The 23,057-nt window shown below is 39.7% G+C and overlaps 1 protein-coding gene and 1 long non-coding RNA gene across 4 annotated transcripts; one reads left to right on the top strand and one right to left on the bottom strand.

Moving 5' to 3' along the window:
- Positions 1 to 263: 263 nt before the first annotated feature.
- On the top strand, positions 264 to 14,092 carry LOC107054576. Of its 2 annotated transcripts, none has more exons than XR_001468973.4 (3): positions 264 to 507; positions 12,961 to 13,188; positions 13,804 to 14,092. It is a non-coding gene; the product is annotated as an uncharacterized LOC107054576 (long non-coding RNA). The 2 variants fall into 2 exon arrangements; XR_005839825.2 differs by having other exon boundaries at positions 264 to 3,945.
- On the bottom strand, positions 9,913 to 22,751 carry ERCC4 (ERCC excision repair 4, endonuclease catalytic subunit). 2 transcript variants are annotated; one of them, NM_001318411.2, is made up of 11 exons: positions 22,563 to 22,751; positions 21,872 to 22,052; positions 19,450 to 19,645; positions 17,903 to 18,110; positions 16,767 to 16,947; positions 16,318 to 16,446; positions 15,616 to 15,726; positions 14,091 to 14,682; positions 13,766 to 13,858; positions 13,131 to 13,243; positions 9,913 to 12,719 (listed from the first exon to the last, which is right to left on the bottom strand). In NM_001318411.2, the coding sequence occupies exons 1-11, from the start codon at positions 22,734 to 22,736 to the stop codon at positions 11,986 to 11,988; spliced, it is 2,712 nt and encodes a 903-aa protein (NP_001305340.2). In that variant the 5' UTR covers positions 22,737 to 22,751; the 3' UTR covers positions 9,913 to 11,985. The 2 variants fall into 2 exon arrangements, with proteins under 2 accessions (NP_001305340.2, XP_025010824.2); XM_025155056.2 differs by lacking the exons at positions 21,872 to 22,052; positions 22,563 to 22,751 and adding an exon at positions 20,716 to 20,859.
- Positions 22,752 to 23,057: the final 306 nt, after the last annotated feature.

Raw genomic sequence — 23,057 nt, 5'->3', positions numbered from 1 at the left:
GGTTGGCCCTCGGTGGGGGCGGGGAGACGCGCGCGCTGACGCCGTGCGGCCGCCTCACACGTGTGGGGGCGGGAAGGGGCGGTGGTTGGGGCCGCTGCTTCCGGGCACCGCGCGCCCTCTCACGGAGTCCGGCCGCAGCTCTGCGCGCCGCTCCGCGCGTCTCGGAACTCCTCCCCGCGGCCCGAGGGGCGCCGCCGCTCTCCGCGGTGGCCGTTGGCTCCGCCCCAAGGCGGTACCCGCGCTCGGGGACCGCCCTCCTTCCCGCGGGTGGCCGCGGCGCTGCGCCGTGAGGTGCGGCCGTGGGGAGCTGCGCTCCCTCGGAGGCCTGAGGTGAGAGGGAAGGCCCGGCGCGCGACTGCAGACCGCGCCGTGCAGGAGCGAGGTGGAGCCGCGGCCGTAGCGTTAAAAGGTTGAGGCGTCTGAGTTTTACCGAGCGTCACAGCAGCTGAGAGGGAAACGGCACTCTGCTCGGAAAAGGTGACGGGATCCCGGCCTGAGCGTGAAAAGGTGCAGCTCAGAAAATGAGGCGTTCCTCCCGTTAGCACGGGGCGAGTCTGCGCGTACGCGGGGCTGTGGTTGGCAGCTCCGGTTCTATTCTGCGCTTTTTAGCGGAGATCAAGGGCTGAGCTGCCGCGTGTAGAACAGCCCGAGGCTGAGGTGTGTATTTGTTTGCTGGCTGCCGGCTCTGGTGCCGCGGAGCTCGCCAGGAGGCTGCGGCTGGCTGAGGCCTCCAAGCCCGATTTGGTTCCTGGCTCTCACGAGATTTGGTGCCTTCATTCAACAGAACATGCACGTACATGAAGGAGTTTTAAAATTTCATACCGTTTTAAACACTCTGCTATACTTCATTGCAGACTTGGACATTTCAAACGTGGCTTGTTTGAATTAGGTGGGTTGGAAGGGAGATTAATTGTTTTGCCTTTTAAACTAGGGTGCATAACTTGCACGTCCCTCTAAATTAGAGTTACTTAATCAGATTTTAACCAAATTCAGAAACAAACTAAAACCAGCAATGACCTGGAAGCAACAATGTGCTGCATGAATGTCTCATTAAAACCTGTGGTTGACTCCAGATTCAATTCTGTCAGCCTCTGAATAAAACAGTTCAGATGTGAGTCTGCTGTTAGAACTGGCAGTGCAAGCAACTACTAATATGTACGCACCATGATGTGTGCCATTTAATAAATCAGGATTACAAAGCAAGGTGAAATTAAATAGAAGTAATCTATTTCTAAACTTTCCCTTTTCTAGCAGTAATATCTGGCACAGGGGCTATGATATTAATCATATTAATAGAGAAATGATACTCTAAACTCAGGGCAAATTATTACATATGACCAAACAGCTGTTGTCATTAATGAAGGTGGCAGAACAAGTATCAGTGATATGTGTTACAGGGAGGCAGGAAGACACACACCTTAAAAACCCTCTGCAGTTCCTTTAGTTCAAGGAACTTTTTCCCCAAAAAGACACTTTTCCCACAGTCAGAAATTTGTAGTTACTAATGAGCTACATTTGCAAACTGATTCTTATTGTTTGAGTTTCAGCACAAACCAAGGGTTCAACTGAACCCGTGGCTGTCTGTCTTTTGCATTCAGTTTTAAGGACAAATCAAGGAGGCTTCACCAGGCCATCACAATGGCCATGCCTACATCATTCATCAAAATGACTAAATGTTTGGTTTTTCCCCATTAAAATCCATATTGTTTAATGTTTTGTGAGTAAGAAGTTAGTCTAGAGAGTTCTAGGAAAACTAAGAATTAAACAACAAAAAGATATGCACCTATATATTCATTGGTGTACACAAAATCAAAAGTAATGGGGGAAACCAATGCATTTAAATTCTAGTGAAGAATTTTGAGTGAGATTGATACTGAAGATGAGCTGTCAGATAATTACGCCAAAGAAATTAGGTTATGTCTTTTTTTCCCCCTTTGAATACAGTGAAAAATAAGAATATTTGCTGTTTTCATCTTACTGAAGTTGGTGTCCGTTCACAAAGAAGATATTTATTTTCTGTTTTCCTCAGAACAAGCACAAGCAACCCCCTTGCTATGGAGAGATGAAGTTGGCAAAGTTCAGTCTGCCTCTTCACCTTTTTGTTTTATGTTTAAGTTAGCCAAATAATTCATAGTGCTGCAAAATCAGAGAAAAAAAGATTGTGATTTCAGGTGACAGCAGCATTTATCCATGTTTCTGTCTTGTGTAAAAAATAGAAATTATGTAATTTGTTCAAAAATGCTTTACCTATTTACAGATAATACATTATATATTGAAACAAGCACGTTCTTATGCAAGAGGTGCAAAATCTCCATTGTTGTATTCAGCTTAGATTATTCTATTTATTTCAACTTGTGCAAGCACTAAAGCATCAGTAATTAATATATTAGAATGGTACAGATGTGGTTGATACTGTGCAGTTACTGAGTTTTACGTGGTAAGCAATACTGTGTAGTGCTGGAAACCTGATGAAAGGAAGTATCAGGAAAAAAGTATAAAAATGTTCATATTAAGTGCAATTGATGCTCATTTCCTGAAGGTGCTTGGACACTAGCCAATGCATGGAAAGGAAGATGCATTTAAAGAATCAAATAACTTCTTGAAAATGGTATCTCCCATACAATCTCAGTGGAAATTGTCCAACGCATCACAACAGCTCTTGACTTTGAGCACCACCTCTCTTGTCTTGAGCACAAATATTTGTTACGCTTCCTTCTCGCTGCAGGGAAGTTCAGTTACAGAACTTGACATTTGCCTCCAAGAGTAACAATGAACTCAGTGTTCCTCTACTTGCAACAGAAGTAAGCACAGTGAACGGAGGTGGAGTAATTTTAACTAGTAGAGTAAAGCTGTTTGAGAGACCTCACTTTCATTCTATTGCAGCTCTGTTTTGTTGCAATAAACTACTAGTTATGAAAAACAGGCAAATAATAGGGTATCAGTTCTTTAAAAACCAAATATTGCTCAAATGTAAATATTTGTGACGTATGACAAGTATTCATTTCATTGTGGAATTGAAAGCTGTATTTTAGGGAAGGATAGTGTTTAAAGAAACAGAAATGATGTATGCTTTTGGTTCTATAACATATTACATAAAGGATTTCTTCTAGAAGTGTAGATACTGTTCAGTTTTGTTAATGGGAGAATGTTCATTAAAGCACACAATAAACATATCCTGTAATTAATGTAATTAGCACAGAATTATCAAATTAACATCAATAATATTGTTTTTACGCATTTCAAAGCCCTGTCAAGTACACACCGTGCTGGCGAAGTCCCGTGTCACTGTTTGGGGTGTAGCTGTAAAAGTCTTAATGCAGTGTGACACCTCAGTCATTTGCATTTTCCAAAAGCTTCCCAGCAGTTCTTTCCTAAGCATATCAGAAAGAGAGGTTTCATTCTCAGTGTTGTAGAAAGCAAGGCCATATGTGAGTTTGATAATTTCACTGTTGCAAATGCTATAACCAGTGCAAGTGGCTGACTGGCTATAAGTCAGAACTTGCTACTGTTGTTTATAGGAACACGCTGTCTTGACATGCCTGTATTCAGCAGGTCTTCTGATCTGTTTTTCTGATATGTAAGTATTTGGTAACTACATCAAGGAATCACACACATCCTGGGGAGGAATTTCACTCAGTAGAATCCCATTTGCAGTAGTAGTGTAAATTTTAGCAAATAATTTAAAAAGAGAGTTGGTGTATATATTCAGGTAATGCTTTTTTTTCGTCATCCCTGTCTGCAGGCAGTGTGATGCTCATTTGTGGCATCCTTCTCTAGAAAGCACTTGAAGCTTCTATCTTCTAAACACAAGGAACTGAAGGACTTTGAATTGTGGCCAAACTTGTGCAGCCTTAGAGACAAGCTTTTATTCACGAGTTACCTTGCCAACCACAAGTAGCACCTTCTCAGATGAAGTGTGTCATACCTTCATGCCACTTTACAGAAGTGAGTTATACTTACCATAAAAATGTAATTTTCTTTATTTTTTTAATCACTGTCTTGAATCTGTTCAGACTTCTTTGGATACCACTGTAGAACATGTTGGAAATATACCTTCATGGAAGTACAGGAAACAATATGTTTGTGCCCATAAAACACATTTCTGTGCATGGGATAAAGAGAGATGTATTTCGGAGTTTCTGTAAATCTGCTTTTACCCAGGAGCACCAATGAACCACTTCTTTTTTTTTTTTTCTTTTCCTGCTCAGGTTCCAACTAGTACACAGTGTATGAGTTTGTTGTCTCACAATTAGCACTTACTGAATGATTAGCCTGTAAGGATTTTAATTATGTGCTATTAGGATCCATTTAGTGAGAAGAGCATTTTATAATGCTTCTTCATTGCTGCAGGTATTTTTGTGAGAAAGTAATTCCAGTTTTTCCAGCATGTATATGGAGCATACATAGTCCACAAAGGAAGCCAAGTGAAGCCTGGGAGGCTGTGGCTGCAGAAGTTGCTTGTAGGGAATTTTGATCGTGTCCAAACAAGAGGGAAGTTTTCTATTAACACTGTGGAGGTGCTTGCCTTATTTTCACTGTCCAAAGAGATTAGTTCCCATTTCTTTGGGTAGGTCTTTAACTGGGAGATACATTAGCAAATACCTATTATCTCTGCACTTCAATCATTTTAGGCAGTTTATTTCCCAAAGGTTTGAGCTGATAATAGATTCTGTATTTCCACAGGGGGCTCCAGAATCTCTATTCAATCTTCCTGCCAATGACAACAAACAAACAAAGAAAAGCCCTTGATGGTAATACTTATTGTCTCCTTTACTGATATCCAGTAAAGGGACTAGGTAGAAGGAATATTATTTGTCAGCATGATGTCAGTTTAGCAGGCCTTGCAAAAATGTTCTGTCCTTTCTTTAGAAATACAGGAAAAGCCCTGCTGAAACTACAGAATAAATTCTTTCCCTTTTCAGAAAGCATCTTCTGCTCCGTATCACGTAGTCCGCAGGACTCCCAGCATTACCTTACTTCAAAATTTGGTCATTTTTGTGAATATCAAAGATGATGGAGCTGATGGTAAATTCATACTTTAAAGTGGCTGCTCCTGTTGTTTAACTGAGTTGCAAGTGCAATGTGTTTGAATTGCAGAAATAGGAGAGCTAAGTGTGGTTTCTTAATAGGCTACAGTTTATGAAAGATCCTGAACTCCTTGTCAATTGCTTCCCTTGGTCTTTGAGAATTAGAATTTGCTGAAATTTCTGGTAGTGCACCCAAGCATTTGACGAGAGGATATCTGCTGTGGGGATGTCTGGTGTTCAGTCTTGGAGCACGGGCAGCCAGCTGCTTATGGCTAATTAAGTGAGAGAATTTCTCACACAGAGTTGATTTAATTTCTGTTAGAATGCCCAGAGCACCAAATGCATGTCTGGTCACTGCAAAAACATCCTTAATACACATTGAAAGAATTAATGCAATTAATTCACCACCACCAGAGGAAAAACCTTGGGATTTGTTTGTGCAAATTGAAAACTGAAAATGAATTTGCAAAACTAACTGTATGATATTCTCACTTTTTACATCATGTGAGTTCTGTTTGTCATGTAAAGCTCTGTCCTGAGAAGCAAGAAGCACGTACTATGTTAACTAGGAGAGATGATGGGTCTCCTAATTCCCTGTTGGAGACTGGAGAGTCCATGACCTGTTTGTCCCAGGCAGTAATGAAGACCTTTTCCCCAGGGGTTCAGATATCTCTTGGCCATTTTATTTTGCTTAAGCATTTTTATTTGTTATAATGAGAACTTGGGAAAAGAACAGTTCAAAATGTAAAAATAGCAAAATGTGCGGAGGCTGCCGTTCATTTTGTAAGTCAAAGCTTGTGACTAAAGTATGCTGCTTAGCAACAAATGGGGGAAATCTGAAGGTGATCACATCATTTTGCTCTCCCTGAAAAGTAATTATTCATGTTCCTCCTACCTTTTAAGCACCATCCTTTTCATGTCCCTTTTCTGCTTGGGATGAGCGCTATGTGGCTGGTTGAGTTGTGCAACCTAGTTTTATCATCAGCAATACTTGTGCTGCTGCAGCTGTGATTCAGCTGGAGAGCTCCAGCTCAGATTTCAGCTCTCTCTCTCCCATAATGCTGCACATAATGTGTACTTGTCCTTATGGACCAAGACATAAATGTATGTGGAACTGTTGGGGGGAGTCCAGAAGAGGGTCATGAAGATGATCAGAGGGCTGGAGCACCTCTCCTATGCAGATAGGCTGAAAGAACTGGGCTTAAAGGAGGGGAATCAACTTTTTTTACATGGGTAGATAGTGGTAGACAAGGGGGAATACTTTAAACTTAAGGAGGAAAGATTTAGATTGAATGTTGGGGGAATTTTTTTACTGAGAGTGGTCAGGTGCTGGAACAGGCTGCCCAGAGAGGTTGTGGATGCTCCGTCCCTGGAGGTGTTCAAGGCCAGGTTAGGTGGGGCCCTGGGCAGCCTGGTCTGGTGCTTGATCTAGTGGCTGGCAGCCTGCCTGTGGCAGGGGGATTGTAACCTGATGATCCTTGGGGTCCTTTCCAACCCAAGCCATTCTGTGATTCTGTATGTGGCCATTCATTAAGCTCGTACATCAGTCTCAATGAGCGCTGTTCACCAACTCTTGCCTTAACTCTCCTTCTGTGACTTCTTACACCCTGATTTCTGAGTTTGACTTTTCACGTCTTTTTGTATGACTTCAAAGAGCACAAGGTTGCTTTTCTTTCTAGGCTTGATTTTTCTTTAGGAAATTACTTGTACTCCAGGTTGAAAACAACATTTTTCATAAATATTACTTATTAACTATTCTTGGTTTGGGGCAGTTAGTAAGCTGTAAAGTTTCTGTTCATTTCCTTTGAAAAAAATGTGATGATTGTCTTCCCTAACTGACTGAGAGTACTCCCCACCAGTCTGGTTAGAATCCTCACATTCTGGGTTTGGATTAAAGCTTTTAACAATTTTTATCCTCAGTAAACAAACACCCCAGAAATCCACCTATGTGCAGAATGTGTTCAACAGTTCTTGAAATAGTGTTCTGTTTCTGAGCTTGCATTTGGATAAAAGGCTGTGCATCTTCAGACTATGAAACCATTTCAGAAAACAAAACAATCAAACAAAAACAAAAAACAAACAAACAAACAAATACAAAATCCCACCCAAAACACTAGGGAGGGGAGGTAGCTCTCAGTTTTAGAAACAATTCTCGTTGACTGCTCTGGCAATGATCTTCAGAATTACCTCATTATTTATTCTTAGTGCACCAATTAAACAAACGGTTTTATATATAGAAACAGGATGGACTTAGCTTTTTCAGGGTCCTTTTCAGAGACAGACATCAAAGATGTACAGGATCTATTTGCTTACACGTGATGTTTAAGCCACCTGAAATATGGCAGGAATCCCTAAGAAGCCAATGGGGCTGAGAAAGAAAAAATAATCCCAGTTTTTTGTTTGTAACACATTGTGGAAAAGATTAAGATTGCAATTATTTGTTCAAATGTTCATGTGAAGGAAATATTAGTGAAAAAAAAAATCCTGATTATGATCCGTCAGCGAGTGATGTGCAATATAATGCTTTTGGTTATATGAAGTATGATCAAGGCAGCAGTTGAAATATCTTTGCCGTCTGAAAAGACTTTTTTTATAGATTAGCACTTGACACACTGAGGTGTGCAGTAGAACAGTCCTCAGAAGTTTCTAGCTGTTTTTTTTAATTTGGACAGGCAGGACTCTTGGAGGATGTCTAGATTTCTGTTGTTGTGGTAGAGCTGAAGGTGATCTGAATGTGTCCATTCTGTAAGAGGAATCTCTCTCATCTTAGACTTCCAGGCTTCAAGCCTTAATAATAGAGTGCAACACTGTCAGTTACTAAAACAAAAAAAAGTGGATTGATACACTTCTGAATGCATCTGTAAAAAAAAAAAAAAAAAAAAAAGTACGTGTTGGCAGTTAGAATCAGGTAATAGTTTAATACATGTATACAGTGATTGCTATGTTTTTTTCTGATTCTTTTTTCCAACTTTTAATTTTCACTGATTTTAAAGATGAAGCAGGGAGTAAGTTTACCTTAGCAAGAAGAAGAGCGAGGTAGAGGGGTTTGATTGTTAAAGAAGACTTGAGTGGATGTTGGAAGTGTAATATGTGTTAATAGTCTTTGTTGGTTTAGGTCTTCTCAGTCCTGATATGTAACAATGCATGGAATATGAGTTATTTTAGGCTCTAAAAATTTGACAGTTGTATTACTCTGGTGCAATAAAAGGATATGAGACATAAATGTCACAAGAAACTTTGTGAATTCTGCTATCTATGCTTAAGATTCCAAGAATTTTGTTGTGTGCAAAAAATGCTCTGAAAATTTCATTATTTCCTATACCACCAACTAATTATCTATATTTAGTCTGGTGTTAATCTGCTTCCAAAAACATAATACTCAAAAGGGAAAAAAAAGTTTATTAGCAAGAACTGCCAATGGGCTGCTGCTCTGTGTTTTCTCTAAATGTCAGTTTTCCAACTAAGTCACACCTTGAGTCTGAGACCAACGTGAAAATAAAGTACATGTTGCAGATCTAAGTCCCTGGCTATTGAGTACTGGACAAGGATCCAGTGCAGTCAGTCTTGAGAAGAGCTCCACGTTAATTCTGCAGAGTAGATGCTACAGACTGCAGTAATACTGAAGCAGCATTCCTGAGGACAGACAACTGGAGAACCCAGACAGACATCAAGTTAGGAAAAGAGAAGGAAAATAAAAGAAAACAAACATAGGAAAGATGTAAGAAAGATGAAAGTTTAAGAGAGAATCTGAAAATAATGCAAACATAGCAGTCATGGGAACTAAGTTTCAAAGAAGCCATAAGATGTTACTTAAACTAATTTCAAACGATGCTGTGGGCATGCAACATGGACCTAAAGTGCAGCTGTGCAGTCCTGGCGCTGCCAGCCCCTGGAGAAGAGGAGGCTGGGGGATCTCATCATATTTGAAAAATCGTGGCTGTTGGATGAAGTCCCTGGTGAGTGAAAAAGGGAAACATTCCTCCCACTTTTAAGAAAGGGAAAAAGGAAGACCCGGGGAATTACAGGCTGGTGAGCCTCACCTCTGTGCCTGGGAAGATCATGGAGCAGATCCTTCTAGAAGCTTTGTTAAGGCTCATGGTACATATGGTAGCATCCAGCTTATGGAGCTTGAAATAAAAATTGTCAATTGGGAAGCCAACACAGTTCTGTAGCAATTCTCAGTATTTCTTTATGCTGTTTGGCACAGAAATTATGTATTTGTTTAATAGCTTTTTTTTGGCACACACTTGCTTTTGGATTCTGTTCTCCAGTCACAGAAGTGGAATTCGAGATGACTAAAAGAAAAGTCAAGAGAAATATTTTTTGAAAATTATTTGTGGTTATATTATCACTGAGAATGAGGAAGGCTCAGTCACAAAGCCCTCACATTCAAGCTTTTGTACTTCTTTTAGGAGTCGCTGTTCTACAGTACGGCCGTATGTTGTACAAGCAGCATGGGTTTCTCTGCAGCTGGCTTGTGTTCAAGTTTTGCAAGCATACATTTGAAAGCAGTTAATATCGCTGGCACTAGAAATGCCTGACTGCAACATGCTTATACAGAAAAAATAATTTTGAAGATTTTGTTTGTTCTGGAAGGAACCACTCTGACAACAGGGGCAAGTAAAAAACAACGGTGGCCTTTGTAGCTAAAAATTGCAACTGCTACCACTACTCGGAACAGTATCCAGATAATTTAGATACAGGAACTACAATGTAACCTATCTTGTGCAAAGTAACCTTTGCCAATACAAGCTGCCTTTGTTTCAAAGAGATTCTGGCTTTGTTGTTACGAGAGGAAACGTCAAGCAAGCAAAGCCTGGGACAAAGTGTAGAAACAAGCAATTTGGTAACTTAACATCCTCATCGAAAAAGCATATAAAACCTATCAATTTTACATATTGACTTTTAATTTTAAATAAACAAGCACAAAGTTAAGAGTCAAGAAATGACAAGATACCCAAAATTCATCGCTTTTGGTGAAAGAATGCTAAAGAACACCATAAGGTCAGAGAATGCATCCAAAGGATTTTCATCATTTTTCCATGGTTTTTTTTGTTTTTCTTTGGCTGCTTGTAGGTGAAGTATGACTCCTTGGCTTCGTTATTTCAACTTTAGGTGGTTTCATGACATGAGACATCTCCCACCTTTCTTACCAGTTGGTTACTACTGCTTCAGAAGGACAAACCACTAATGTGCCCTCAGAGATTATTATAACCTAGACTGTAACCAAACCTCATAAAGATATCCAGACAAAAGGAGCAATACCATACAACAATAACTGCAGCATATATTAAAGAAAAAAACTGCAATAGAAAATAGTTACAAAAATTCCACTCAAACAATATCTATTAAATAATATGCAGTGCAATCAAATAATATATGTATATGACTTTGATCTAGCATATAATTAATGCAGCAAAGGCTTTACAACATCTTCACATAGCCTTTATTTTCACCTTACACAAACCTAAGGAAAAAAAGTACTGACAAAGCTGCTGTGCAATACTGGGTGTCAGTCCTGCCAATCTGAAAAACAGCAAAAAACCCCATTTGTTTAACATCTTAATGATGCAAATGCACAAACAATACATGTTTTCAAAGGTTGTTCAACTCCCCTTTTTTTGAGCCAAGTTCCTTAAGACACACATTCAGGACAATTATATTTTTAGTTCAGTTTTCTGGTATCCTAGCACCACTGTTCAGGCATTCTCTATGCAGAACATTTCTGGCCTTATTGCTCTGAATAAGCAAATGCCTTGTGGAAGGACTTATATACTAAATGGAAAAAAAGCAGCATGTACAGCAATAGAAACCCTAATCTTAGCTACACACCAAAAAAATGTTCTGATCTCAATACAGGGAAAGCAGAAGCAAGAGGTATGTACAGTTAGAATAATTTATTTTTTAAATTAATGAATTCTAATTTTGTTATGAATCATCTTATTGGTGAAATGCGCATCTGCAGAAAAAAAGTTCATTTTCAAAATCTCACAGCTCAGACTGTAAATTAACAAGTTTGTAATTGACACTTCAGATGCACAGCAAACATTAAATCTGAAATTGCACATCAGGTCTTCACTGAGCTTGAACAGAAAACTAATAATTTACTTAATTGTGAGAGCGTATAGATCTGTCATTAAAATTTTAAAATATACATATGCAAGTCTTTACAGATAATTAAGAGTTTGTAAACAGCTAATGTGATTACATTAGCATGTAATGACAGATTGGTAATGATCAATCTTTTTGGCAATTGCAGTTTGCTGCATTGCTGTCACATCAAAGCTAAGTGCATAATATGTGCTTTTTAGCAATGTAAACATTCACGAACTATCAAAATAATCCCATTTCCTCTCTGCTTTATGCTGCACCAAATGCTAAGATATCTTCCAGGTGACACCAGCTTTACTGAATTCACTGACAGATGCTCTACTTAAGACATAAAAATGCAAGTGAATAGGATATGAAAAGAAGACAACATTGGCAGAACTGTTAATTCTTTTGGAAAACCTTACCCAGAAAGCCATTGCATTATATGAGAGGAGATGTGCTGTCATAAAAGAATAGTCCCAATGGTATACCTATATTTTACTTTAAAGGAAATGAGGTGAAAGAGCTTTTAGCTTTAACAAGACATATCTTTCAAAAGGAAACATCTCTTTCAGTAAGACTTAGCACTTAACTTTAATGGGCTTGATGAAGAATTTAGTTCATTCAGTGTTATTATAAAATGTTAAAGTGCTGTAGAAATAACAATCATTTGCATTTCTGTATTAAAAATTTTCCTCATGAAACCAGCCTTCAGTAATAACTAGCTCAGATACTAAACCTGATGGGACAGCACTTGCAGAGAACAGCTGCTTATTTTAGAGGGTATTTCTAAAAATATTTCATGTATCCTGCCACAGTACTGTGCAGGAAAAGCTTATCTATAACATATGCTGGTCAGTCCCATTAGTCATCTTTTGTTTTTTTCTTTAGATAGCGCCTCCTTGTAGGTCATGTGAATGAAGTCAAAGAGTTGTGTGGCATTGGCGGCATTACCCAAAATTTCACAGAGTTTGTCCTTTGACAGTGTCACCAGCTCAGCAATGCTTTTCACGTGGTTCATTAAGGCATGGCAGTTTTTTGCATTAACACCTGGCATTTTTAATAGAAAGTCCTGAGGACCAGGGTTATACTTGTCTGACTCAGGAAGAGTTTCAGAATCTGCTGTGACTGCCATTGCAGTTTCTGCGTCAGGCTGTGGACGGTTTTGTTTTAACTCTTCAAACAGTTCAGCAGTAGCATGGGGTGAGGGACACCACAGGATACGTAACTTAGGGAAGTGGAGTGTGAGAAGGGTCAGTTTAGAAGTAACATCACTACTGGAAATCTCCTGACGTAGGGAGCCTTGTGGAATCAAGGAGAAAGGTTTGTTAGGATCAAATTCAATCAGAAGAATTGGTCGCTTATAGTAACGTGACATAGAAATGCATTGCGTATACAATCTTCCATTATTTAAGGAACCGATAAGATCGCTGATACTTTTTCGCTCTACACAGATATCAGGAGTTAAAATGTAATCTCCAACTTCCAAAGTAACAGGCTCAATGTCAATACCACGACGATGAATCAGTGATGGAAGCTCACTACGAAATTCCCGCATGTCCACTATTATAGTCTGTTGAGCAGTCTTCTGTGCCTGTCCACCTAAAGGGCAAAACAAATAGAGTTAACCTGTCCTCATGACCTTTGACTATACCTTCCCTGAAGCACACTGCATAATGGAAGCACTGTTTTTATTTCTCTCCACCTCGCTACAGGCAGTATTAGTCTCATAATCAACCAGCTGTCCAGAAATAGTCCAAATGTTATCTCATCTTAATGGTAAAATACTAATTAAGCAATAGTTTCTTTTCAATGAATTATATTTTTCTTTGTTATTTCACAGACAAGGAAGTGAGAGATGGACTAAGGCAGATACTATTTGATCCCCATCAGGAATGCAGAATCAGTGTGCCTCCATCACCCACCCACATGTTTTGGACGACATTCAACCACAGCAGGTTACAGGCCTTTTTCACAGCTCGGAGCTGCAAGCTTAACTTCAGAACTGCTTACCTGCTTTGCGTGTGTCAGTGGAAACAGAGGCAGGCTTAACATCTCTTATTAGGTCTAGGTTTGTGTCATCTCTTCCTTCTCTTTCTTCAGGAACAACCATACTGGCTCTTTCTCTGAGGAACCATAAGCCAAGAATCACTAAAAACTGCAGTGAAATGTCAATACATCAAAATACATAAATGTTCAGCAAGATGCAAAATTACATAGAGTTGAATGCTAATTGAAAACCTGACAAGAAACGCAATCCAGATTGGGCTAGATTCTAGACTTTTATTCTCAATTTTTAGCACTTCCAAGTGTCTTTTTATTGTTAGAGCTTTTTAGAGCATATGAAACAAAAGAACTAATGACTAGAACTAGAAGTACAAGCTAGTAGTATAAGAAGACAATGTCTAAGAAAATAATTGTTTTGCTCCTGAACACTACTTAAGTTATGAAAACCTTAGAAATATCTTATGTGTTACCTGCAGACAAAAACAGTTTCCAATATGAAATTCATAGACAATTAAGTAAAAATACCAGTTGTGCTGGGTAGCTTATTTAAAGTCTTCTCACTGGTAAAAACCATTTAAAATATAAGCACATAAGGAAACAATGTGAAAAATGAATAATGTAGATAATACGCTAATTGTTACCGAATTAGTTTTTCAAAGGCCTCCTTCTCTTTTCTCAGGGCCGTGAGGTAGCGCTGTTCTTCTGTTGAGCTTCCATAGATGAGGAAATAAACCCTACAGGTTTGGAGGAAAAAAAAGAAAAAGTTGACAGATATTTAAGATTAGAAGCACTAACTGCCTGAAAAATTTCTATCTCATTTTCCGTCTTTTACCAACGTCATATACTCTTACTGAAACTTTGGGATTCAACAAGAGTGGATTGCCAGAAGTGGGCAATAGATTTTATTGTTCTTTCAAGATAAAAATTTAACCAACTGCATGCTCGATTAGCACCAAGTCAACTTGCCTCAGAGGCTTCCCAGGTCTGCCTGCCTTGTAGATTTCCAGCTGCCGAACAAAAGTTAGTTCTGCATCATACAGTACAACATATCTTGGCTCTACTTCATGCAGCACCCGAGTAAGAGCGTAGGGATCACTGCAACCGTACAGTGGATGAATAATTGTGAGCGGGTTTTTGAAAATACCATAGTAGGAATCTGAGGGTAATTTCACAGGGAAATCTTCAGGAAAGGTCTCTTCAATACTGCCTTCTTGGCTTCCATTTAATTCTTTGTTATCTTCCACATCCAACTCCTCTCTGTTTTCCTCCTTAGTTTTCCCTATCATTTGGACTACAGTTTGGTCATGCTGCTTCTTGTGTTTGTTTTGTTTTGAACCAGTAGAGAGTTTGGCTTTTTTGGCTTGAGGTCCTGTGTCTGGTCTGGCATTTCCTTTGGACTTGACCACTTTTCTGTCCTTTATCCACACTTCTCCAGCTTTCTCATCCTTTCCAAGTGTTTTATTATACAGTCTCATTAAAAAGGCTTCTGCTCCATCAGTAATATACTCCCTGAGCTGTGCACAAGCTCGGTCATCACTGGCACAAATAAGAACTTGTCCTGCAGTCAAGAAACAACATAATGTTTGTAATCTGTTACACTATAATTCCTTTTATCCAGCCACAAGACATCTTGATCATATAAACTGTTATTAATGATCCTAGAAGCATGCCTGCCAAATGCCTTTACAGTTGGTGGTCACAGTTGCTGTGGACTTACAGGAAGTTTGAATTACACCACATTTTATACCAAACAAGATCAGAGGTTAATGGAAGTTCAGCATTCCTTATTCTCACACCATCTAAATCAGTTTTTTTCTTTTAATCATTTGAAAGAACGCAAATATAGTATATACTGAAGCAGACAACTTTTTTATACATATATATATAAAAAATCTTTTTTATGCAGAATAAGAGTACTTAATTGGGACTGTTCTAGTTTTCGGCCTCTGTCATCTGTGTCAGGGATTCTAAAAAATGCATGTTTCACACAGTATTATTGACAGTTGTGGGCCCTAAATAACAATTCTCTGCTAGCTGACTCAGATAAACTCCTACAGCACTAGGCAAGAGAGCTGGTTCTTATCCACAATCAGAACACTGTGGGTGGGAGAAAAGAGCACTTTTTTACCCTCACAATTTCCTAAAATAAAGCTTCCTATAACAGGAAAAGCAGAAAAGGAGTTAGAAACACACTGGGTAAGAGATAACAGGAAGACATCTATGAAAATGTTATAACATAGAGATCAGGTGCAAGGCCAAGGTTACAGTGGTAGAGAAGTCATCTGGTTCCAGCAAATGGAAGCACCAGCACAAACCACTGGTAGCCACCTTCAGCTTTTGGTTTGACTCTATTCTGGGAAAGGTCACATTTTAATGTGTAAAGTTTTTGTAGTAGTTTTAAAACCAAATACTTCTACATAAACACTTTGTCCTAATTAAGTCCACAAATTATTATATTTAAAACTATTAAGATAATTTAATATCCTCTCACCTGGACCACCGAGGTCTTCACTGTTCTTATTCTCATTTTCAATCTCATTGAGTACTTCTCTCAAAGCTTCCCATTTTGGGTTACTTTCTAGAACCAATTCCCTTTTCAGTTCTGAAACAAAGTACAATTGAACACAGCAGCTTTTACAAGCCAAAATACTCTTCAGAACTTTAATGGTTCAATGTCATAGCATGATAGCTGTTGGCAAGGACAATAATCAATAGCCTACATACGCAACTTGTTATACTGAGGGGGCTCAAGAACACTCATTAAAATTATAAACATTTAAAAATAGGGAAAAATGCTTTAATGAAGCAAAAAGTTAAAGTATTCACTTGTCCTTCAATTCTGAAACTCCTGAATATGTATCTGTGCATTTTAAATTAAACTAATGGCAGCTTCTTCTCCCTTCATATGAAATGAATAAGATCAAGCTAAATACTTATGCAATTCAAGAACAATCCCATACAAGCTCTCCTAGTGATTAGGTGAGTAAGGTGAGAAGAATCTTTTATTTCTTCATTACTTTCTGTTTTTTATTACATAGTTTTTGAGGAAAGATTATGCCTTGGTATCTTACGTAGCTGACTGAAGTCTGGAGCTGTGTAAGACCCATGTATTGAACCACAGCACAAGTAATAATATGCAGACTGTTCAAAATCATGTGACACTCTCCAATTTAAAATTAGGAATGATGAGTACCATTTTCCTTCTTTACATCTCTGTTTTCAGAGACTTTGCCCTTCTGATTCAGTTTCTCATCTGCAGTGCGATAAACTCTGGCTCGAGCATTTACAAACATGGAAGTACTGGAGTCAAGAAACAGCCAACCTAAAGACAAAAGGAAAATGACATTTGAACTGTACATGATTCAGACCATTCCAATACAAGCCCACATATCTTATCTGGATTACCTGTACAACCTGCACTACCTGCTCACTAAGTAACTACTAGCTAAATAAAAAGCAGAAATACGATACAAATCTCACACTGTTAAGTAACAGCAGTTATGTGGGCAGATGAAAGCATTATGTGTCAATAAAAACCTACGTCCTTATGGCTAGTTATATAAAACCTAATTAGATACCTTCGTATGTTTAGGAATGTTGATTAAAAGAATCAGCATCTCAGTATTTCATGCATTAACTTACCTGAATTCTCACCAAAAGCTTTTTCACTTGCTTTCAGTGACTCCAGAAGATTAAGGAAAGTGACACAATCATACTGAGTTAGATACTGTAGCAAAGTACGCAGTATCTTCAAATCCTGGACCAAAGATTTTGTCTTAGCTCCGAGTTGATGCCAGAGAGGATCTAAATAGTGACGTATTGTCTAGAAATATAAATTGGAAAGTTCAAGATGTCAAATATCTACTATACTAATCAAGATAGGAATGCCTTAAAAAAAAACCAACCACACGTAATATAGATTTTTTAACATAAATTCAGGAATTCAAAAATTCAAAAAACTTAGGCAAAGTAACAGTTAGCAGCTATATATAATTTAATGTGTTCGGTACATATTTTCTTTCCCATATTAAAAAATTGGTAATATAAATATTAATTTAATATATATGTGCTCATATATATATATATGAATTTAATATTCAATATACATATATATAAATATATATGTCACTGGCCTCTGCCTTTCATATTTAAGACTGTTTATTTAGGTAAAGTAGAAAACATTGTAATGTCATTTAATTTTTAACATAAGATGAATACAGTGCAGAAATGCCTCCAGATTTTCTAAAGTACAGAACATTTCGTGTCAAGACTAGATTACAGTTAATGAGCAAATGTTGAAATTTATGATTTTACCCTACAGAAAGTATACATAAGTATGCCAGTCATATTGCAGACCTTCCAGTAACACCACCACACACACAGTTAATTCACATATATGATGGTTAAAAATACAACAGCTGCACGCATGTGGATGTTATCTATTATATACCATGCTTCATCTACTAGAGAAAATAGAAAATGCAGGTAGGAAATTCAAGAGAAAAACTGGGCAGGGAAGGAAGGTGAGAATGCAGCATACCTATGTCTATTATTATACTGTGAATCAGAATGTTTTTGATGTAGGAACCTGCGAAGTGAAGTAAGAACAATCATGCCAATTCACCAAGAATCCTACTGGCAAACTGTAACATCACCTCCTGGTAATTTAATTATTTCACAAACAATATTTTTGTTTGCACACCAAACTGTTTGAAGATCTACATTCCTTTACAAAGGGATCCCTTTACAAGACATAGCAAAACAATCAAAATGATTACCTTGTCAAAAGCTTTACCAAGAGCATTTTCTAAAGATAGATCTTCTACTTCAAGAGCTGGATTATAACATTTCAGTTCTCTCAGACACGCATTCAAAATGTCCAGGATTGAAGTCTGGATAGCAAGCATACTAGGAGTCATTGACACGTGTATTTCCACCACTTCAGGTTTATGCTTCTCTAAAAATGAGTTCACTGCTATATGAAATCTACAAGGAAAACAGCTTATTAAGATTTACGAATATTTTGCTTGACACCATAATTCAAAAAAGTTCATACAAACTAAAGTTACAAGTGATTTAAATGTAAACAAGTAGGCTAAATGCAAATCGTAACCCTTTCGACAGAGACAAAGACTGCAGTCTGATGAATGGTCTCATAAAACCACCTGATGATTCCCTGACTACAACTGTTTTCATCCTCATCATATGAGCCTATAGCACTGGTGACTGATCCCTGGAGAACTACTGCACTAGATTTCACATTGTTATTGCAGGTAACAAATCCTGAAGTAAAAACAAAAGATCTCATAAAGAGGAGACTGTAATGGGCTCATAAACGCTTTGAAATCACATGGATCCACTGGCAAACACTGTGATATCCTTAGCTTTGAATAATACGCAGCAGGTCCCTGGCTATAGGGGCTGTGTTGTAACAATGAGGCTATTGCTACATGGGTGCTAGCTGATTTTGACTAACAGAAGACAACAGAGAAGAACACTACCAACCTCAGGTCTCTCCATCGTTCAGAAACTCTAAATTTTCTTCCTTAGCTTGTGTTCAACCTTTCCTACCCTAGCTGTGTCCATTTCTATTTTTTTGTAATGCTAAAAGGAAAACTTAAAATTTTGACTTTACAGTGCAGAGCATGAGTACACGAGATGGAGTGAAACACATTCTAGACTGGACAGAAGGAGCAGATATGCACACCCCTGGTCCAACGCAAGAGCACCGAATGGGTGATCAGCTGAACTGACCAACTCTGTGGCTCTGCACCTGAAAGACTTACTGCATGCCACAGGCTTGGCAACCTAGTTTCTAACAGTTATCAAGAAATATTCCTCACAGACTACATACCCATAGAGGAAGATTACAGAAAAACCCAACAACTGATTAAACACAAACCAATAAAACACAGACAGAGATAATCATGGAGCTTCTTCACAACTGGAAACAAATCCTTCCGTGCATGGTAGAATTGCAGGACCATACCCCTGTTACTTCATGGCTTCAAGATAACGTTTAATAAATTACACTTTTCTTAAGCTATTATAAATATCACTATCTACTATGATTTCTACTGGCTAGAAGGACAGTTATACTGTAAGGTTCTGCCTCTTATAGATTTAACTTGAGTCTATTTTCAAAAACGCCTTGAGAAATTTAGCATTTTTAAAATCACTTCTTTCAATAAATGAGCGAAATCAGCTTGTGAATACAAATACAGAATACAGACTAGCAGTGTGCCTACATAAAATTAATTTTGTTAGGAGTCCGTGGTAGCAATCATAATAATTTTAAGTTCAGTGTAGTAGAGAGGTATCTTACCTTGGCCACAGGTAAAGTTTCCTGACAAAAAGGTTTCTCATCACTCTTTCCACTTGGCAAAAACCAGTGTTAAATGCAACTGCATTATCTGTAAAAGCTTTAATGAAGCCTTCCTTGTTTTTTTGGCGATAAAGTCGCAATATAAATGATTCCTGACAGGACTCAATGATTCTGTGTGCTTTGTATACCAAAACACCTGAGAAAATAAATGGTTTTCAAGTTAAAAAGTAGTAAAGAAAGGCTGAATACTTTATGTATTTTTCCCAAGTTTGTCTTACTCTTCTGTTTTTGTTCAAGTACAATTTCAGCCTTCTAAAATGACATCAAACAAGCTTACGGGGGTTCATAAAATAGCTTGGGTTAGAAAGGACCTCAGAGATCATTGAAATCCAGCCCCACAGCCATGGGCAGGGCTGCCCCCTACCAGCTCAGGCTGCCCAGGGCCCATCCCACCTGGCCTCAAACACCTCCAGGGCTGGGGCATCCATAGCTTCTCTGGGCAGCCTGTGCCAGCAGCTCACCACTCTCTGACTGAAAATTTCCCCAACATCTAACCTAAATCTCTCCTCTTTTAGTTTAAAGCTGTTCCCTTTTGTTCTATCCCTGTTTGCCTGTATAAAAAGTCAGTCTCTCTCCTGAAACCTAGCAACTCCTCACTTACATTACCACAGAGCCTCTCAGTTACAGAGCTGGGTTAATGATGATCTTTAGCGAAAAAACCCTGTGCTCGAGTAGCAGGACTCAGTAGCTTCCACAGTGCTTCATTCTTTAAGCACGACTTGGACTTGGAACTTTTGAAAGGAGGAAGACTGAATGCAAGATGTAACACAGTAACACCACAGAGCAAGTTTGATATCTGAATTCTTTTATTACAGAAGTTCTATAATCATAGACTTGTTGAATATGTTTCTTTGATTATCAAAAAACTTGAACTATTCTCAAAGAACTTCTGAAAATATTTTTTGTGCTATTTCCTCCTTCTGATATTCATATTCACAATTGTGGACAGAAGGGATTTTCAACTTAATGGCTACACCAGCAACTTTATTCACAGCTATGAGCATTGGGAAAAAACTTTTGTACGCATTTTAGTACAGAGAAATGAAACAATAGTTAAACTGCCTTTGGCCTTTGAGGCAAACACGTTAGTTGCCCAAGAAACAAATTTCTGCTGGTTTTGCACGATCTCACTTACAGGCAGTATGTTTCTAATAGAAACACGTTTCAGCTGAGCTTTTAATCTCTAAAAGCTGCTGTCACACTGACCTCTGGTGGCACTACGTGGAGTAGGACAACTCTAGGTCATTTCAGGTCAGGAGGTTTTGGTTTTTTAAGTCTCCAGTGTGTTTCTTCTTTTCATCCACACAAAACCAAAGTAGGGCGCCTCAAAACTTTACTTTTTTTTTTAACCTAGAAATAACAGAACTGAGTATGGTGTCCTTTGGCTGCAGCATGAAAACTGTTTAAAATGTTGCACAGATTAGAACTTCTCATATACTGACTAAAATGAAAGAGAGAGTTTCTGAAGCAAAAACTTACATACATCTGAGCATTCAATATTCAGTTGTATTCAGCCATTATTATGACGCTAATATTTATATAACACTAAAATATTCTTATATCCCTGGCTCTTAATATCTGATTTACTGGCTCTGTGGGCTTTAAGAGGGCTTCTGCCTTAGACAAGAATATAAAAGCAAGCAGGGAAAGAGGGGGAACGGAACATGGGAGAACAAGCATGCACAAGTTCTATACAACAACAAAAGGTCACAAGGTATTTCCCAACTCTTTAGAACACTGTTATTTCATAACAGAAAGCATCTAAAGTGTTACAAGGGGAAGATTAGTTAGGCATTGTTATTTTATTTGATGGGAAAAGTTGTCATGAGGAATTCATTAATGCAAAAAACCGCATGCTTATCAACCGTACACACTGGCAATCGGTTTCGATCACAGGCTGTGTTCTAAGAGTATTCTGGATGCTACTTCACCAGGCACAGACGATTTTTCTACTTGGGAAGCAATGCAGTCAATGTGAAGACGTTTCTTACGCCAATGGCAATTTCACTGGTGATTGTTTTCCAAGTGGTTACTGATATCAAAATCCCTACAGATGCATTACCCACTATCTAAAAAGAATGTGGGTGTTGTGTCATTAAACAAAGCAAATGAGTGCAACCTATTGCAGGGACCTGCTTTAGCAGGAGGTTGGACTCAGTGATCTCTTGAAGTCCCTTCCAACCCCTGTGATTCTGTGATGACGACTAAAAGAAAAAAGGAAGTGCATATTTGCACCTTTCACCAAAGTCTTATTAAAGAAATAATTCTTTAGCCTCAACACCATGAGTAGAACTCCACACAGAGTTAAGCTTTATGTATTTTTAAACAGAACAGCCATCCGTTTCCTTCATTAAGCTCTTACCAGTGATGAGGTTTGCAGGGATTCTGTCGGTGAGGAAATCAACCACGAGGATTCTGCTAGTTGCAAAGAGAACCCCCCCCTGCGTGTAGAACTCATAGCGGGTGTTGCTGGGGATCTCATTGGTGACACGCCGAGGAAGGTGCACAACTCCATCCGACCGCAGCTGGTCAATAAAATACTCCTGCAGCAGGCACAGTGAGAACACAGACCTTCGTTATGGATCTCAAGAGAATCTTAATTATGCATGTTCCGCTTATTTAGAAAAACGGCCCCAAACCAATTGAAAACATGGCAGCGTGAGACGCTACCCAAAGAAAGTTAGGACTTCTTTTCTTGTCGGTACAGCTGGGTAAGCACCAGCCTTGTTCGGGTGGCTCAAAGCCCCGCACATTGTCAATAGCAGACACACAGGACTTAAGTGTGACCCACGGCACGTCGGCACTCTGGAATTCTTAGCATCCCGTTTTCCCCTGTGTTGTCGTGGCACTTCTAAAGAGATGAGGCAATTTTAACACCGACTTACGGACGGAGAATTGGAAAGGGAGCACCCGCTGCCAAAGGCAGCTACGGCAGGGCAGCCATTGCGTCAAACTTTCCCTCAAAATCCACGGCCTCTGCCGGGCCCGGCCCGCTCCGCCGCCTCCTCGCCCCGCCCCGCGGCCCGGCGCCGGGCGCGAAGGGTTCAGCTCACCTCCTCGGCGGGGCTCGTGTTCAGCACCAGCACCAGGCTGGCGGGTTCGCAGTAAAGGCGGAGGAAGCGCAGCAGCAAGCGATCGATGCCGAGCCCGCGGGCGCAGACCACCAGCCCGTCCTGATGGAACAGGTCCAGGAAGATCTGGCTCTCGTGCTCCAGCAGCGCCGCCATCGCCGCCCCGCGACTGTTGCAACGGCGCTTGCGCGCGAGCCGAGCGCCCGCGCCCGAATCTGCGAGGCGAGCAGCGCTCGACGGCGCCCCCTGCCGGGCTGAGCGGGCGATCCTCCCGCGTGAAGCGCGGCTGCCTCGCGCGGGGCGGCAGTGTGCGGGCGGTGCTGGTGGCGGTGCCCCGCGTCCGGCCCTGCTCGGCCCAGGCTGGAGGACCTGTGAGCCACCGGTGTGGAAAATGAGGTGGGGCAGGGACTGAGCTGTCCTTCAAGCCGCCCTCAGGTGCTCCCAGTGAGGTGAGCTGAGCCCCGTTGTTTTCTCTCA

Source organism: Gallus gallus, chromosome 14 (genome assembly GCF_016699485.2).
Source record: "Gallus gallus isolate bGalGal1 chromosome 14, bGalGal1.mat.broiler.GRCg7b, whole genome shotgun sequence".
Lineage (NCBI taxonomy): Eukaryota > Metazoa > Chordata > Aves > Galliformes > Phasianidae > Gallus > Gallus gallus.
The sequence above is the reverse complement of the archived record's forward strand: the minus strand, read 5'-3'. Positions and strand labels throughout refer to the sequence as shown.

Coding starts and splice junctions, on each gene's coding strand:
- ERCC4 (NM_001318411.2), bottom strand. CDS start 22,736: ATGGCGGCGCTGCTGGAGCACGAGAGCCAGATCTTCCTGGACCTGTTC. Junction 18,111..19,449: donor AAACTTTACCTGTGGCCAAG/GTAAGATACCTC, acceptor TTTTCCTTGTAG/ATTTCATATAGCAGTGAACT. Junction 16,447..16,766: donor AGCTTTTGGTGAGAATTCAG/GTAAGTTAATGC, acceptor TTTTGTCTTTAG/GTTGGCTGTTTCTTGACTCC.